This window comes from Watersipora subatra, chromosome 2 (genome assembly GCF_963576615.1).
Source record: "Watersipora subatra chromosome 2, tzWatSuba1.1, whole genome shotgun sequence".
Lineage (NCBI taxonomy): Eukaryota > Metazoa > Bryozoa > Gymnolaemata > Cheilostomatida > Watersiporidae > Watersipora > Watersipora subatra.
The window spans coordinates 19,179,243-19,195,745 of record NC_088709.1 but is presented as its reverse complement, the minus strand read 5'-3'; the positions used below and the strand labels follow the sequence as shown (position 1 = coordinate 19,195,745).

Genomic DNA, 16,503 nt, shown 5'->3' with positions numbered 1-16,503 from the left:
GTTTTCGTTCTAATGACTGACAGCTTCTAATAATCTCAAAGCATGTGCTGGCATAGCTGAAAAAACAAAGGCTCGCAATTGATGCAAATAGACAATTATGAACTCAAAAAGTGACACAGTAAAGATATCCTGGGTGACTTATCTAATTGGATCTTTATCTAACTAAATCATATGCATATACGCATGCACAAAAACATATAAACAAACATATGTATATGTATGACATACGGATCTAAATATAGAATTGATTTAAGGAGTAATGTGTACTCAGCTTTCAGCAACTGTCAGTTTCTAGGATGCAGTCTATCCTTTCATCAGGCTGATGAGAGAACAAACTAGATCTTTGAAATTGACAGCAGCTAGAAGCTAAGTACACACTACCTTTTAAGCAAATTGTATATTTAGTGTACTATACTGTATCTATACTTGGTGTTAAGCACTTTTTATTATCTTTGCTTTAGTAAATATATATTAGACAATTATTTACTTCGGTAGTATATACATATACTAGCTGTACTACCCGGCGTTGCATGGGGTAATGAAAAGTCTTTGCACAGAAAATTGATTTGTATTTAACATATACGTAACGACCTTTGTCATTCTAACTTTCAAACTACATATCATGAGAAAAGTGTTTTGTGTAGTTGAAATAAATTAGGAAGGAAGAAAAACAACTGTAAAGGTTTTCAAACTTTGTTAAACAACTTCATATCATGAAGAAAATGTTTTGTGTAAGTAAAAAAAGAACAAAAAAATGAAAGATTTATAAAAGGGTTTAGATGTAAATGTGAAATAATTAGCAAGTAATAGTTAAATAAGGTTGGTTTTGCTACGATTACAATAAAAGATGATTCGGTAATGATGCAATTAATACGAACTGAGAAAACGAAATAACAATCCTGAATATGTTGAATTAATAATAACAATTTGTTGTATAGAAGTGTATGTATAAAAAAGATTACTGTTCCAGCAGAAGCCAATCATCAAAACTTTGAATCTAATGATATTGGTACCCTTCGACACCGGTACAAATGTAAAAATGAGATATCGTACTGACATTGTCTGATCAAACAGAGAGAGAATGTCGAGGCTCTTCCTACGAAGATAATATGAATGTCCGCGTGAGAAGAACTGGCCTTGACTCCAGATATAGTAATTGAACCTTACGAAAAATATTTTTTAACAGGGGCGTCGTAACGAGTGGGCAGATTGCTAAAATAATTAGCGTGTGCATAAGGTATACTGAATATAATAATGTTATTGACCAAGATGCCTTATGTAGCTCAGTGGCAGAGAACCTGAATAAAAACTTGCAGATGTACTTGTTGTGAGTTCAAATCTATCAGAAAGCGGAATTTTAATTCTAAGATTTTAATAGCTATATCTGGACACGCACACATGATTGCATACAACTAACTTTTGAGAAATATAGATGTATGTATACATATATTTCTATATATATACACATATGTACAAATACATGCAAATGTACATACATGAACATAAATGTGTATATACATACTGATGCACTCTCACCTAATATACTATATGTCCACATATATAGTTTTGCTTCCTACCTAACGGAGGAAGTGACCAGTAACTTAGCTTAGTGTATAATATATATTGTTATATTCATGGTTTAGTTGTGTCATCATAGTCTCTTCCCTCAGTACCTCAGCAGTCTAGACAGCAGTACAAAGAATCACACTCACCTCTAAATTTCCGTCATGAGAGTCTGGCAAATAGACACAGGTCACTTCTCCATTTACTGCGAGACACTTTTTTAAATCATCTAGTAGCTTCTTCAGCAGATACTCAACAAACTGTGAGGTAAACGCACGAGCAGACATTTGTTTGTATTGAGGAATACGCCTCTCTTTCTGCCAGTGGAAGAGGTAGGAGATGACTCTAAAATACACAAAAGGCAGATGCCTATTTAGGAACTTTGTTTAGTGTGCGCTGCTGCATATATTTTATGGTGTATCATTCAGTAAGCACGATGAGCTTTATTTGCAGTGAGTCCTGAATCATTCATCTTACTAAAGATTTATGGGTCATTTATCTTATCAATGAGTTATGAGTTATCTATCTTACCAAAGAGTTAGGAGTCATCTATCTTACCAAAGAGTTGTGAGTTATCTATATTACCATAGAGTTATGAATCATCTATATCTTACCAAAAAGTTATAATTCATCTATCTTACCATAGAGTTACGATTCAACTATCTCACCAATGAGTTATGAATCATTTATCTTACCGTAGACTTATGAATCATCTATCTTACCAATGAGTTATGAATGAGTCATCTATCTTACTATAGAGCTATGAATAATCTATCTTACCAAAAAAGTAATGAATCATCTATCTTACCAAAGAGTTATGATTCATCTATCTTACCATAGAGCTATGATTCAACTATCTCACCACAGAGCTATGAATCATCTATCTTACCAAAAAGTAATGATTCATCTATCTTACCATAGAGCTATGATTCAACTATCTCACCAATGAGTAATGAATCATCTATCTTACCATAGAGTTATGAATCATCTATCTTACTAAAAAGTTATGAGTCATCTATCTTACCGTAGAGTTATGAACCATCCACCTTACCTATCCGTCGGGTTTCTTAGCTGTAGGTAAAACTTCGTTTCTTGAGTTGCGATATAGCCTAAGAACTGCATACCAGATGCAATTATGAGATGAGTGTCATTTAACCCCACCTTTGTGTTAGTCATAAGAACTCCTGAAATTAAGTTCACAACAATGCCGTTCTGCAGTTGGAATTAATAGCTGCAGTTATTAAATCTAAAGTAAATTAAGTCTAAACAGCTTTACAAAACCCGATATACTCTTACCCTATATACTTTTACCTGATCTACTCTTACCATAATTATATACATTTACCCGATATGGTATTATCTGATGTGCACTTACTCGATACATCATTTAATGATTCATAATTATCCAGGCACAGGAAGGAAATTCTAAGAAGGAACCTGATGCTGCCATTTTTGTGTATTAAAAATGTTTACCTTTGAACCCCAGCCATCCTTGTCAATGTGTGTCAGTAACCCTGGGCAATTTTTCCAACAATCCAAACTTTTAAACTTTTCCTAAATACTTTCAAATGTGCTCGTAATACAATGATATTTAGGAAAACACTAGTAAAAAAATCTGGCAGCACACAGTGAATGTCACTAAATAGAAAAAAGAGTAATTAACAAGTTATTCGGGCTGAAAGATTAAAAATTTGTATGATTTGAAAAACTTGTAAAAACATTTACAGTAGCATCATATCCATCGAGCACACGTTCATCATTGTTTCATGACTCGAAACAATTTGGAAAACTACAGTTAGCATCATATAATTCTTCATTTGCATCACAATCATCCATGAGCTACCAACAAACGAGGCAAATCGCTTTTTTCGCGATATGGCTTCAATATATTTTGTTATTATTATGGAGGAAGTAGATAAAGGTATCTGGAAACAGATAAAAATGAAAGCAAAGTTGGGGTATAATGCCCTGTGCAAGAATTATTTTGATTGGTTTACACTGTTGCTTAGAAACATTATTTGTAAACAGAGCCATATGAATGCCAGTATTCCAGCCGTTAGGGTTTCTGACATACCCTACGTGATGCCGGAATACCGGCTGCTAGAGTTCAAAGGGATATCAAGTACAAAATATATCAAAGTACAGAAAGTACCTGGGTAGTATAAACAATGGGAACCTTAGTATAAAAAACGGAATGCTCCATCTATTTTTTGTAAGCTTTCTGAAAGGTATTATTATACCTGGTCCACCGTTGTAGAGACTTCCATTTAATGCTCGAGGTCTGTGCATTAGTCTGTGAGTGAAATATTCCATGGGACACTGAGTAGCAGAGGCCCAATAATCCTGCATCAAACAGATCATTTTTACGATTCTGCAGCAGACATCTGTAAGCTCCGATGAAAAGTTAAAACTGAGTAAGATCGTACCGAAAATTTTTAGAGATTTTATAAGAAAGTATCAGTATTTTCTATCATTTGCGATTAATTTTGATGTTTGTGGTAATCTGACTGCCAGGATGTTTCAAGATTAAAATCGACAAAACTTGATCGTAGTTAAAATGCTCAGAGGAAGTGTACGTGTCGAAATGACGCCACTACTTGCTATTGTTACTAGCCGCGCCTGCATTCAAGTTGCAGTATTATTGGTATCAAGAGTCTCTATTCTGTTGGTTTCGTTGTCGAAGTGCTATTATAGATGACATAATTACAATTTCACTTAAATCCGAGGGTTTTAATTGCGAACAAGTTCTGTCATTTTTATTTTGCTGTCATTTTAGCAGTCAAACCACCTCAAATATCGAAAACAGTTACAAATTATAAAAAAGTACCAATACTTTCTGATACAATATGCTATAATGTTATGAAAGTTCAGCTTTAAAACGCTTCCATATTATTGAGGAAATAGATTGTTTGAATAGCTTTTCACAACTTTCGGAAAATGAATCAGAAGTATCTCTTCCTGGCAGCAGAGATCAAGACTTGAGAGAACAAGACTATTGTTTTGAGCTCAACTTGTTTCAGCTAGTTTAATAAGGCCTCTCTAGAGTTATCTTACCTCTCTCGGGTTGTTCTACCTCTCTAATGGTGTTATACCTCTCTAGGGTTGTCCTACCTCTCTAGGTAAGACAACATTGAACATTTAGTCTTAGGGTTTGAATACATAAACAGTCGTTCTTTGATAAGTTCAGTGAGCAAAAGGGTCAATGCTCTTCTAGAAAATGGCACTCAATATCTACCAAAAAGCAAAGTGAAGAGTACCTTTTAAGAATTGAACTTTTTTCTGGGTTGCACAAAAAAACGCTTATCATAAACAGTTTATGTAAACTGCTCAAGTATTTTTATCTTTACTGGTAAGCTTGGAATCAACACCTAGTAGATGAAAACTTTAATGAAAACCACTGATGTTTTTTACCTTAAAGCTGTTAACTAATTTTTTTAATGGAGTGTGTTTAAACTGTAGTTTAGGTAAACATTACATTACGTTGACTTACCAGGTGACTTACTTGCGCAGAGAGATTCTATTGACTTACCTACTGAAGGTGTTGCACAGAAAATAGATTTATTTATCTACCTGTTGAAAGCGCTGCACAGATGGTAGATTAGTCATCCAGAGATCGGAGAAATCAGTAGTTCCAGATTTCCTGATTCCTATGAGATGTAAGTTTGGAACACAATAAATTTTGGCTCTGCAAAAATAAACAGCATTACACTGTAAAAATTAACTTGTCTTAAACATAGCAATATATTAGCCAAGGACTGTTTCATCATTGTCAAGTAAGAAACAACCATACATTGTTATATGGAATGCTGACCGCAGAAAAAAAGAATTTCTGGATATAGATCTGAGTCTTTCATTAGATGACCCACTGGTGCTCTAGTAAAATAAGAGAAATTGTTGTTCGGTAGGTTATAAGACAGTTTTGTGAAAGAATGCAGGCCATTTCTTGTTCGTAACCAACTAGACTTCAACAGCTGAACAACTAGTAAGATCTTTTTGTTCAGCATTTGAGCGCGATACCTGCTTAGTGTGGAGGTTGCAAGCATTTATTGCAACCAAAGTATGACTAGATCAGTCTCAGCAAACCTGCTTCAGCAGGTATGCCAATTGATAAAGAGACTATCACCATCATTAAAAGGCATGCTCGGGGCAGTCCAATTCACAACTCTTTGCATGAAAAGCTATATGAGAAAGTTTTAGAAGGCCGATAAGTTTTAAGCAAGCCATATAATATCCAGAAAACCCTTTTGATTGTCAATGTTAGATAATTTGAGTTAGAATGCCTTAGCTTGCTTTTTATTGCACTAATATAGCAGCGGTATATTTATAAGTACATGTATATCATCTGCTCATTGTTTATGTCATTCTGAACCTCTTAAACAATTGATCTCTCTAAAGAATATTTATTGCTCATTTGAGTATTAGGGGTATATCTTTCAAAATGGATGAAATCAAGTATTTCATCTTCAAATATAAATTTAAAGTTCTTTGTTGTTTCTTAGACATTTCTTGGAGCTAGACACGGTGATGATTACTTTAAAGTTTCTGATTAAAATATGAACACGGTGTTAGATTTTATGCTATATTCACCACTCTGTTATTTTTGAGCAATTAAAATTGACAAGTAATGAAATTGATAATGACAGTCTTTTCATTAAAGTCATTCCAGTCATTTCGAGACCTTAAATAGTGTCTTTTGTTTATAGACCTCCAAGTTCAATAGTAGATTGGATAATAAAGTTTTCAGTTTTTGTAAAAATGGTGTTACAGCAAACCTGAAAAATTTTGGTACTGGAGGATTTTAATGTTAAATATCTTGACAAAAAATGTTTTGTCAAAATATTTAGCATTAAAATCATCCAGTGCCAAAATTTCCGATCGGAAAATTTGGCACCTTTAAATTGGCACCATTTAAAACGCCTCCATATTATTGAGAAAATGAAGTGTTCAAATGGCTTTACACAACTTCCAGCAAATAATAAGTATCTCTTTTTCACAGCATAATTGTTTGAAGCTCAACTTGCTTCTCCTAGTTTAATAAAGTCTCTCTAGGGTTTTCCTATTTCTCTAGGGTTGTCCTATTTCTCTCGGGTGTTCTACCTCTCCAGGGTTGTTCTACCTATCTAAGATTGTTCTACCTCTCCAGGGTTGTTCTACCTATCCAAGATTGTTCTACCTCTCTAGGGTTGTTCTACCTATCTAGGATTGTTCAATCTCTAGAGTTGTTCTACCTCTCTAGGTGAGATGAGACAACATTGAGCATTTAGTCTAAGGAATCCAATTGGAAAAGCAAAATCTGGAAGCCTTTGGCTTTAAAACTGTTGATTGGTGAACCAATAAGAGTAATGATGATGACCAATAAGAAATTTTTGATCGATAAGATCTTTGAAATTGATTGATCATGATTCATCACACAAATTTTTCCAATCACATGAAGCTTTCTGGAGTAATTAAATTGTCTATGAGTGATCATAATTTGATAGTTATTGTTAGAAAATTGGTTTCACACATAATTCATTTCTCCAGAAACTCACTTGTAGGGATTACTCCAGAATAATGCCTTGCAATATTTTCAATGAGTTATCCTTTATCAAATGGAATGACATTCTGATTGAAAAAACACCAATGATAGAATTAATCTACTAAATCAAAAGTTTTCTTTGGCTATCAAAAAAAATGCACCTCTAAAAACTAAAAAAGTCAAGTCAGAATCTTTTCTGATCTGGCTTGACAAAGAGGTACAGCAAAATATAACGTTGAAAGAACTAAAAAGCTGCAAAGATCGGACTGCTTACTAAAAAGCAGAGCAATTTTGTCCCGAATCTCATTAAAAGCAAAAACAAAATGTATTGACGAACATATTAAACAATCAAAGCCCGGGTGATGCGCATAAATTTTGGCAAACTTTAAATATGAAAGATAAAAACCTCAAAGTTGTGACACTTGTTTGTCAGCTTCAGAACTTAACTCACATTTTGTGTCCATTGCAAGTAAACTTTCATGTTCAGTTTTATCGTCATCTAATTTTTACTTGTCTCGTAAAAACACAGATTTGATTTCCCTTGCCTCATAAAAACACAGATTGGAAAATCACATCGAATGAGTTTCTGCAATTTACTCTTCAAGATATTGGAAAATACATGAGCAACATACCTGATCCAAAGCATCAGGTTTAAATAATATTTCCACGAAAATGTTAAAAGCAACTCTTCCATTCAATGCTTCTATTATCACTGATATACTTAACAGAATATTGAATATTGACGATTTTCCATCAGCATGGAAGCATACACGAGTTACTTTTTTAGTTCAAAGGAAGAAATACAACCAACCCATCAAATTTCCACCCTGTCTCAAGACTCTTTAGTTTATCCAAAGTTTTTGAACAGCACTTTTCATCTGCCTAAAACTTATATTTTATATCCTTGTCAGTTTCAGTAAAGGCACTCATGTTCTGATTCTGTTCATAAACTGACCTCAGAGCTTAGTTTAGATCTTAAAAACAAAGAGTGAAAAGGTTTGCTTAATGTTTTTGAACTTCAGAAAAGCTTCTAACTAGTTCAATCACAAAATATTATTAATTATTAATATTATTTAATAATCTTAAGTTTACTTGTTTTAGAACTAAATCTCTGTAAGTGCTTCAATCCTATTTTTACAAAAGGTCAAAAGATTGTCTTGCATAATAAAAATTTTTTGATGTAAAAAATAGATGTCAGCATTTCCCAAAAGTCTTTTATTGCTCTAGTATTATTTTTAATATAAATAAATGATTTTTCCAGTCTTATTCTAAAAGGCTTTGAATACGATGATGATATTGTCTTTGTGAGTCATCACAAAAATGGGCAAGTTCTTGAAGTGGACTGCAATGTCACCTATCGAATTATCAGCAATTGGTGTACTTCGAATCACACAACTTTCGATTTACAAAAATCGCATTTTCTTTTTAATTGAACTATTGAAAACGTCGAAACAACTTTGCTCTTAAGTTTAACAGTCAATCTATCACTTGTAGATGTGAGACAAAAGTGATAGGATTTGTTTTGACAGATCGACTCTCTTGGAGTAATCATGTCGACACCATTTGTAATAAGGTCACTAAGTCATTGACTCTAGTTTAGTTTTTTTTTGCCATACATTAGCTATAAATCTGATATTGCATTTTATTATCAGTTTATATTTTGTCATGCTATTTATAGTATACATATTTATTATAATCTATCTCTAAGATATATCACAAGTGATTTGTTTTTGTTGCCAAAAAGCATTCCGACAAATTTCAAATCTACATCATATTCCTGCATATTTTATTCCAACGAATGATTTTTCTAAATCTTTGCATCTTCTTACTCTGCCTATGCTAAATGTTTATTTTATGTCAATTAAAGGTTTCAACATCTATCATGGTTGTGTCTTCGTTTCTTACAGGACAGTTACAGGTGTTCAACTCATTTTAGCTTACGTGATATGAACAAATTGCATACAATATACAATATTTATTTTGGAAATATAATTGCTAGCTGCTTTACCAATCTTCTACCTAATATTCGTTCTCTTAAAAAAGGTATTTGAAACACTATATGAATTTGTTTATTTGGTTTTAGTGACTAACTGTTGACCTCTTTTGTTGTTGTTTTATGGTAGTTGCATTGCGTAATTTGAAAAAAAATCAATTTGAAATGAAACTATAGCCAATAAAGTAATATATCTCCTATACTACTTTTCCCGTTTTTTAAGCTGTCTTAAATGCCTTCTTACAATGCTAACTTACAAACAAAGTTGAAACTCTGTCATTGACAATCCTACTTTATTCAAGAGTCCTCCACTTGCTAAATTATTTCTCTTGAAAGTTGCCCACTCTTAGGAATGATCCGGTGCTCACAAATGAATTAGATGTCGGTTTCCAATGATTTTTTTCTACATGTACTTTGGCACACTCAGTAGCTCTTATCAAATTAGCTCACCCTCATTCCTTCCCTCACTCCAGCCCAATCAGTCTCTCCTAGAGCAGGACACCCTCAGTACCATGCTCACCCCAGCCCAATCAGTCCCTCCCAAATCAGGACACCTTCAGTACCACCCTCACCCCAGCCCGATCAGTCTCTCCCAAATCAGGGCACCCTCATTATCAGCCTCACCCCAGCCCAATCAGACCCTCCCAAATCAGGACACTTTCAGTACCACCCTCACTCCAGCCCAATCAGTCTCTCCTACAGCAGAACACCCTCAGTACCACACTCGCCCCAGCCCAATCAGTCCCTCCCAGAGCAGGTCATTTTACAGCATCTCCTGAACTAATATCACCTTTTGGCATCAATGTCTTTAATATTTGCTGGTTCGCTACAGTTTTTTCCAGAAAGGCATTCACCCCAGCAATGTGCTCTATACTCTGGAAGATATGCAGGTCTAGAAGGGCAGCTTGATAAGTCTCTGTAAACTACCTGAAACAGCAAAACATGCCAGCTTTCAAAGACTTGAAGATGAATTAATATAAAGGTTTTTGGCGATTTATTAGTGAGTATTGGTATTTTTCTATCATTTGTAATTGATTTTTATGCTTGAAGTGAACTGATTGCCAGGATGATAAATAATAGCAAAACTTTCTGATGAAATCTACAAAAAACTTTGTATAGGTTCATTTTAAAAGCACTTTTTTTCTGTTGCTAGTCTTGAATTATTAGACAGTCCCTTTTGCTTTATGTTTGTATTTTTGTAATTTTTATGCTTCATCAAAAACACTTGCAAGTGTGCACACACACTTGCGCATACCCACATTCTTAGGGCAACTGCTCATAAAAGCATTGCTGCACCAGAGTAGCGAGTACTACATCTATGCGTACGCTATCGCATTGTCTGGTCTTTTGTGCTTTCAAGGTAACGGTAAAACTATGTCTGTACGACTAAGTGTGGCTATATTCAGACTATATTTGGTTTGAGAGTGAAATTTGCTTTGTTAGGCACAAACATGCTTGAAAACTTCACACTTCTTCATTAATCATGGCTCAACTCTGGATTGTTATTCTTGTATATTTGAAAGCTAAACAGCAACTGACTTACTACATGAGTGAGACAAGAGAATAAAAAAGGATTATTACATAAGAATTACATAACAGATGAGTAAGCCAATATGAACAAAGAGTCTGACAACGGCTATATACAGATACAAGATAATGACTGATCAATGTCAACAACTAGTACACATATTCAACACTCCCACATAGTTTTGACATGTTGAGCTTGGCTTACATACTCATCAATTCCATAGCGAACCGGAGGTCTACGTTTGTGAGCAGATAAGCGTCGCTGTTGCCCTTCACCAATGCATTGCCCAGAGAAGTTAGGAGTTGTCTGTTCATTTACTGAATTTTCAACAACAATAGATTTCTGCTTTGTATTTTAGTCACATGATGGTTTAACGGTGTTTGTAAAGTTCATTTCATCAAATACCACATCTCCTCTAGTAGTGACTTTACCAGTCGATTCCTCAAGCAGGCGGTATGCCTTGGACTGTTCACTGTATCCTACAAACCTTAGCTTCTGGCACTTCTTGTCAAGTTTCTGTCGTAGTTGATCTGGAACACGAGCATAAGCAATACATCCAAACACCCTTAGATTGTCTATGTTGGGTTTGCATTCATACCACTTCTCATACGGTGTGAGATCATTCTTGTGTGAAAAAGTGGGAAGCCGATTTCTAACATAGGTAGCAGTAGAAATGGCCTCAGCCCAGTATTGCTTTGACAATTTAGCATGGCACAACATTGAGCGTGCTGCTTTACACAAAGTTCTATTCATTCGCTCAGCAACACCATTTTGGGCTGGTGAGTAGGCTGGTGTGAGTTCCTGATGAATACCTTTAGATTTTCAGTAGTCAGTAAATTCTTGAGACAAGTATTCAAAATCTCTATCTGATCTCAGTGTTTGAATGGTTTCTCCAGATTAGTTGGCTATATATGTTTCAAATACTTTGAACTTCTCAGGTACCTCAGATTTGTTTCTAAGAAAATACACAGCACAGCATCTAGAAAAACCGTCTATAAAAGTAACAAAATATTTGCTACCTCCAATTGATTCTGTTTCCATTGTACAAATGTCGGAATGTACTAGTTCTAGCTTACGGGTAGCCTTGATATCTCCCACAGGTTTGAAGGGTTTACAAGTCATTTTCCCTTCAGCACAACCTTCACAGAAGGAAATGTTCATTGCAGGTAAGCTTGTAGCACAGACTATATTTCCTTTGCTTAGTTTTTACAGATTAGCGTCATTCACATGTACTAGACGTTGATGCCAAATCGCTTCACTAGCAGTATTTGCGTACTGAGTTTCAGTTTGTACACAGTCTAGACTGAACAGCTTATTAGCCAGTGATCCCATGGCCCTAACTCGACTATTAGCATCTTTAATCCGACATCGAGTATAGCTGAACTGAACAATGTAGCCTTTCTTAGTGGCAGCTCGAACTGAAAATAAATTGCTAGCTGGCTGAGGGACATGAAATACATTGTAAAATACAGCTGCACATTGAACTCTACGATTGAGCTTTAGCATCACTTTTACAGCACCAACTCCCACAGCTTCAACTGTTCGACCATCACCTAGGCTGACCATTTCTATCTGTTCTAGCTTCTTGTAGCTATTAAAACTTTCCCTGTTAGGTGACATATGACACGATGCTCCAGAGTCAATTAGCTAGGGTGAGCTACTGTGCAATGAAAATGTGTTGCCATGATGTGTGATAAATGTAAATTCATTGCCTACACAGTCATTGTCACTTTCACATACAGTTTTTCTACATTCACTTACTAACTACGTGTTTGGTCGGCACCTGTCCTCTGAGCATTCTGGTGACTTGTGCCCAGGCTTATTACAGTTGTAGCAAATAATAGGTTTTCTGGCTCTAGGCTGCTTTCTTGACACCAATGCAGAGTCAGATGCACTGGCAGAACTAGATTCATCTGAGTTTCGCTCATTACGTTTCAACTCTTCATTTATCAATGACTGCTGAGCAAACTCAAAACTCAAGTTGTTTACTCTTGCTTCTAATGCTGTTGCAAGATGAGCATAGCTGTTTGAAAGGCTGCCTAAGAGCGTGACTACTTGATCTTCTTCAGAAATTGGTGCATCGATAGCGGCGAGTTTATCTGTAAGTCCTTTCATGTGTTTCAAGTGCCGTTCTACAGGTGTACCCTCCTTCATTACTGTTCTGAAATATTGTTTCTTAAGAAATAACTTGTTTGCTAGTGTATTGTGTTCAAAGTGGTTTTGAAGCCACTTCCATGCTACATCAGGTGCTTCTGTATATGTTATTAAGTAGAAAAGTTCAGTACTAACAGACAGAGCAATTACTGAGAAAGCCTTACGATACCTGGATTTAAAAGCAGTTTTCAGCGCTTGATCAGCCGAACCTTCTGGTGCTTTCTCAGTACCATCCACGATATCGTATAGATTCTTTACCAGCAAACTTTGTTTCATCCGAAACTTCCATGTCTGATAGTTCTGACTGTCCAACTTATCTATTGTCCATTTATCACTATCCATTGTAGAATGAGAGGTAGAATCTAAGTTCTGGTTTAGTAGTCCTTGTTTTACTGTTCCTGATATCAATTGTTTAACTTCTGGTTCACCAGTCATTGGTCAGTCAGTATAATAGCCGATCGTCTTTCTTCTGGTATTAAACTTGTGTGCAGATTTTTTGGTAGCCTGTCTAGGCCCATAACCTGTTATTCTTGTATATTTGAAAGCTAAACAGCAACTGACTTATTACATGAGTGAGATAAGAGAGTAAAAATGATTATTACATAATAATTACATAACAGATGAGTAAGCCAATATGAACAAAGAGTCTGACAACGGCTATATACAAATACAAGATAATGACTGGTCAATGTCAACAACTAGTACGCATATTCAACATGGATTACCTTTAGTGGCCCAGTAGCTTTTTCTGTCGCAGCAGCAGTTTGTTGGCTAAACATCTGTAATAGACAAAACTATAGCTGATGCAATGTAATAGAAGCACAAAGAAAAACATACAAATAGGAAGGGGCAAGAAAGTAGGAAGGGGCAAATAGGAAAGAGCAAGCCAACATGAAGAGGCAAACAAATAGGAAGGAGCAAGCAAATAGGAAGTGGCAAGCAGATAGGAAGGGGCAAGCAAATAGGAAGGAGCAAAGAAATAGGAAGGTGCAAGCAAATTGGAAGGAGCAAGCAAATAGGAAGGAGCAAGCAAATAGGAAGGTGCAAGCAAATAGGAAGGAGCAAAGAAATAGGAAGGTGCAAGCAAATAGGAAGGAACAAGAAAATAGGAAGGAGCAAGCAAATAGGAAAAGGCAAGCCAATATGAAGAGGCAAACAAATAGGAAGAAGCAAGCAAATAGGAAGAAGCAAGCAAATAGGAAGGAGCAAATAAATAGGAAGGTGCAAGCAAATAAGAAGGAGCAAGCAAATAAAAAGGTGCAAGCAAATAGGAAGGAACAAGCAACTAAGGAGCAAACAAATAGGAAGGGGTAAGCAGATAGGAAGGAACAAGCAAGTAGGAAGGAACAAGCAAATAGGAAGGGACGAGCAAATAGGAAGTAACAAGCGAATAGAGAGAAACAAGCAAATAGGAAGGGGCAAGCAAATAGGAAGGGACAAGCAAATAGGAAGTAACAAGCAAATAGGAAGGAACAAGCAAATAGGAAGGGGCGAGCAAATTGGAAGGGGCAAGAAAACAGCAAAACCATAGATCTGGAGGAGGCAAAAGCAATGAAGCGATACACAATCAGTTCTTCTCCAAAGTATATGGTCATATTAAGCGCTACCTGAACCATTTGTTTCAAATATTTTAATAATGATCCGAGCAAAAGAAAATGGGTAGATGAGGTGAACAAAAAGGTCAACTCGAACTGATAGTATACGTGAAGTACTCTAAAGATATGAAGTTCTTAGCCAACACTATAAATAGGTACCTGCTGTGGCTATAAATATATTGATCGATGAAAACAAGAACAAGGCCTAAATTGTGTCAAGGCCATACAACTCGTGCTTGATTTTTCATTATCATTATTTAAAAATTGCCATCATAGTAATTATAGTAATTATTTATTATGAGTCTTTTACAATCTGCTCTACTTCATTTTAGCAAAAAATCTTTTCACCAATGAGCAACAAAAATCAGCCAATTCAATACAAACAAACCAAATAGAAGACAGTTTGAGTTAATGAAATTGACCAAATAAAAAAAACCTTATTTTTCAATAAATTTAATCAGACAAAAATAGTTATCTAAAAAGTTTTATATGCATATTTTTATACTTTTCTATGGTTTATTTAATTTCCAGTTTACGTCATTGAATTCACATAGCTGTTGCAAACGAGAATATTTCTGTTCATATGTAAATAGCCGCTTTTTCACTGTTTAAAAGTGAAACTCAAACAAGACCAGTTTAAGCCAGAAGTGCATACAATTAAATGTTATTGACAAATATTATTGTAAAACCTCTATTTAAATGCCACCTTTAATGGAATACCACTACTATTTCCCAACCACTTGGACATTCTTTGATTTATACGAACCCATAATAGCAAGCGATCAGTAGAAAAGTGTCCACAAAATGGTACAGATTATGATTCGGTTACATAAATCATAATTAATTTTTTTTGTTATTGTTGCCATGATTTTAGTGATGGTGTACATAAAAAATTCGATCATCGCAATCATCAAAACTACACTTGGGTTTGAAATCACTAAGGTCTAAAACATATCCATTGTTTTCAGATTCGTTCATAATGTGGTTTACAATCTTACCTGAAAAAATTAAGCGTTTTGAGAAATGATGAGAAAAATTTGTGGGAAAACTATACAGCATAATTGCAGCCATTGTTATGGCCTATTCCAACTTTAAAAGATTAGAATTGTCATTAAAAATTGAATACATTATGTCCAATTTTCAACTCCAAAGATTGGTGTTTTTTTGTTTACCCTTTAAAAACGATACCACGTCAAATTAATTGATAAAAGTACCACACTAATATTTTATAGCCAAAGTGGTTCTTATCTCCGACTGATACTGCAATTTTTATAAAAAAATGGATAAGCAAAAATGCTGAACGCCGGCAGCATTAATGTCGCTTCGCCCAAAAGAAAGTGCAAAATATATGCAACATTAGCATCGCTTTGCCCACAAAAGGGTTAAATTTATCTTCCCAAAAGTCTGACGAGTAAGTCAAAAAATACAGCGCCACTCTTTTTTTGAATGCAACTTCTAATAAAACGCCACTATAGGAGAAGGCTTGACAAACAAAGCGCAATGGCGTTCAAATAGAGATTTTAGGGCGTATCTCCTCTTGTGGCTGATCATAGATGCTTCAGTCTCTCATCTAACTATCTAACTCAATATACTGCACAACACAACGGCGTTGGCTTCACAAACGATGGATTTTGTCAATTGAGTTGCCACAACTTTGATCTTGTAAGCAATGCTATTCAATCTTGGAATTACGCCGGTGAAGGCACTATTGTGCCAACTCATAGTGCACACAATAGAAATATAATAACCTGCTCATATTGCAACAAAACACTGAATACTGGTTCAAACCTTTGAATACTGCGACAAATTTCAAGGTTATGCCTTTACGTCGGCTGCTAGACACCTTTATGGATTTTATGCTGCCATGATCACAATTTTAATAAGTGACAGCCAACACATGAGAATTACTAAAACTCCTTTGAGTAATAAGTTTTTCTACCAATAAATTATAAATGATTACATGGCAACTAAATGAAGGCTTTCAACATCTAAAGCAAAAACAGGTAAAAACAAACCAAATAACTAAAGCCTAAAAGCTTTTTACCAAATTTGCCTTTGGTGATGTTCAATTTAGTTTCCCTAGGAGCATTCTAAGCTCGCATTTGGTTGAACAATATAATGCTAGTTAATATGGTATTCACTCATGTTCCTC

General features: G+C 35.1%; 1 protein-coding gene across 1 annotated transcript; it reads left to right on the top strand.

Annotated features, from left to right (window-relative positions):
• Positions 1-13,647: 13,647 nt before the first annotated feature.
• Positions 13,648-14,070, top strand: LOC137388024 (octapeptide-repeat protein T2-like). Its single transcript, XM_068074543.1, has one exon. The coding sequence runs from the start codon at positions 13,648-13,650 to the stop codon at positions 14,068-14,070; it is 423 nt and encodes a 140-aa protein (XP_067930644.1).
• Positions 14,071-16,503: the final 2,433 nt, after the last annotated feature.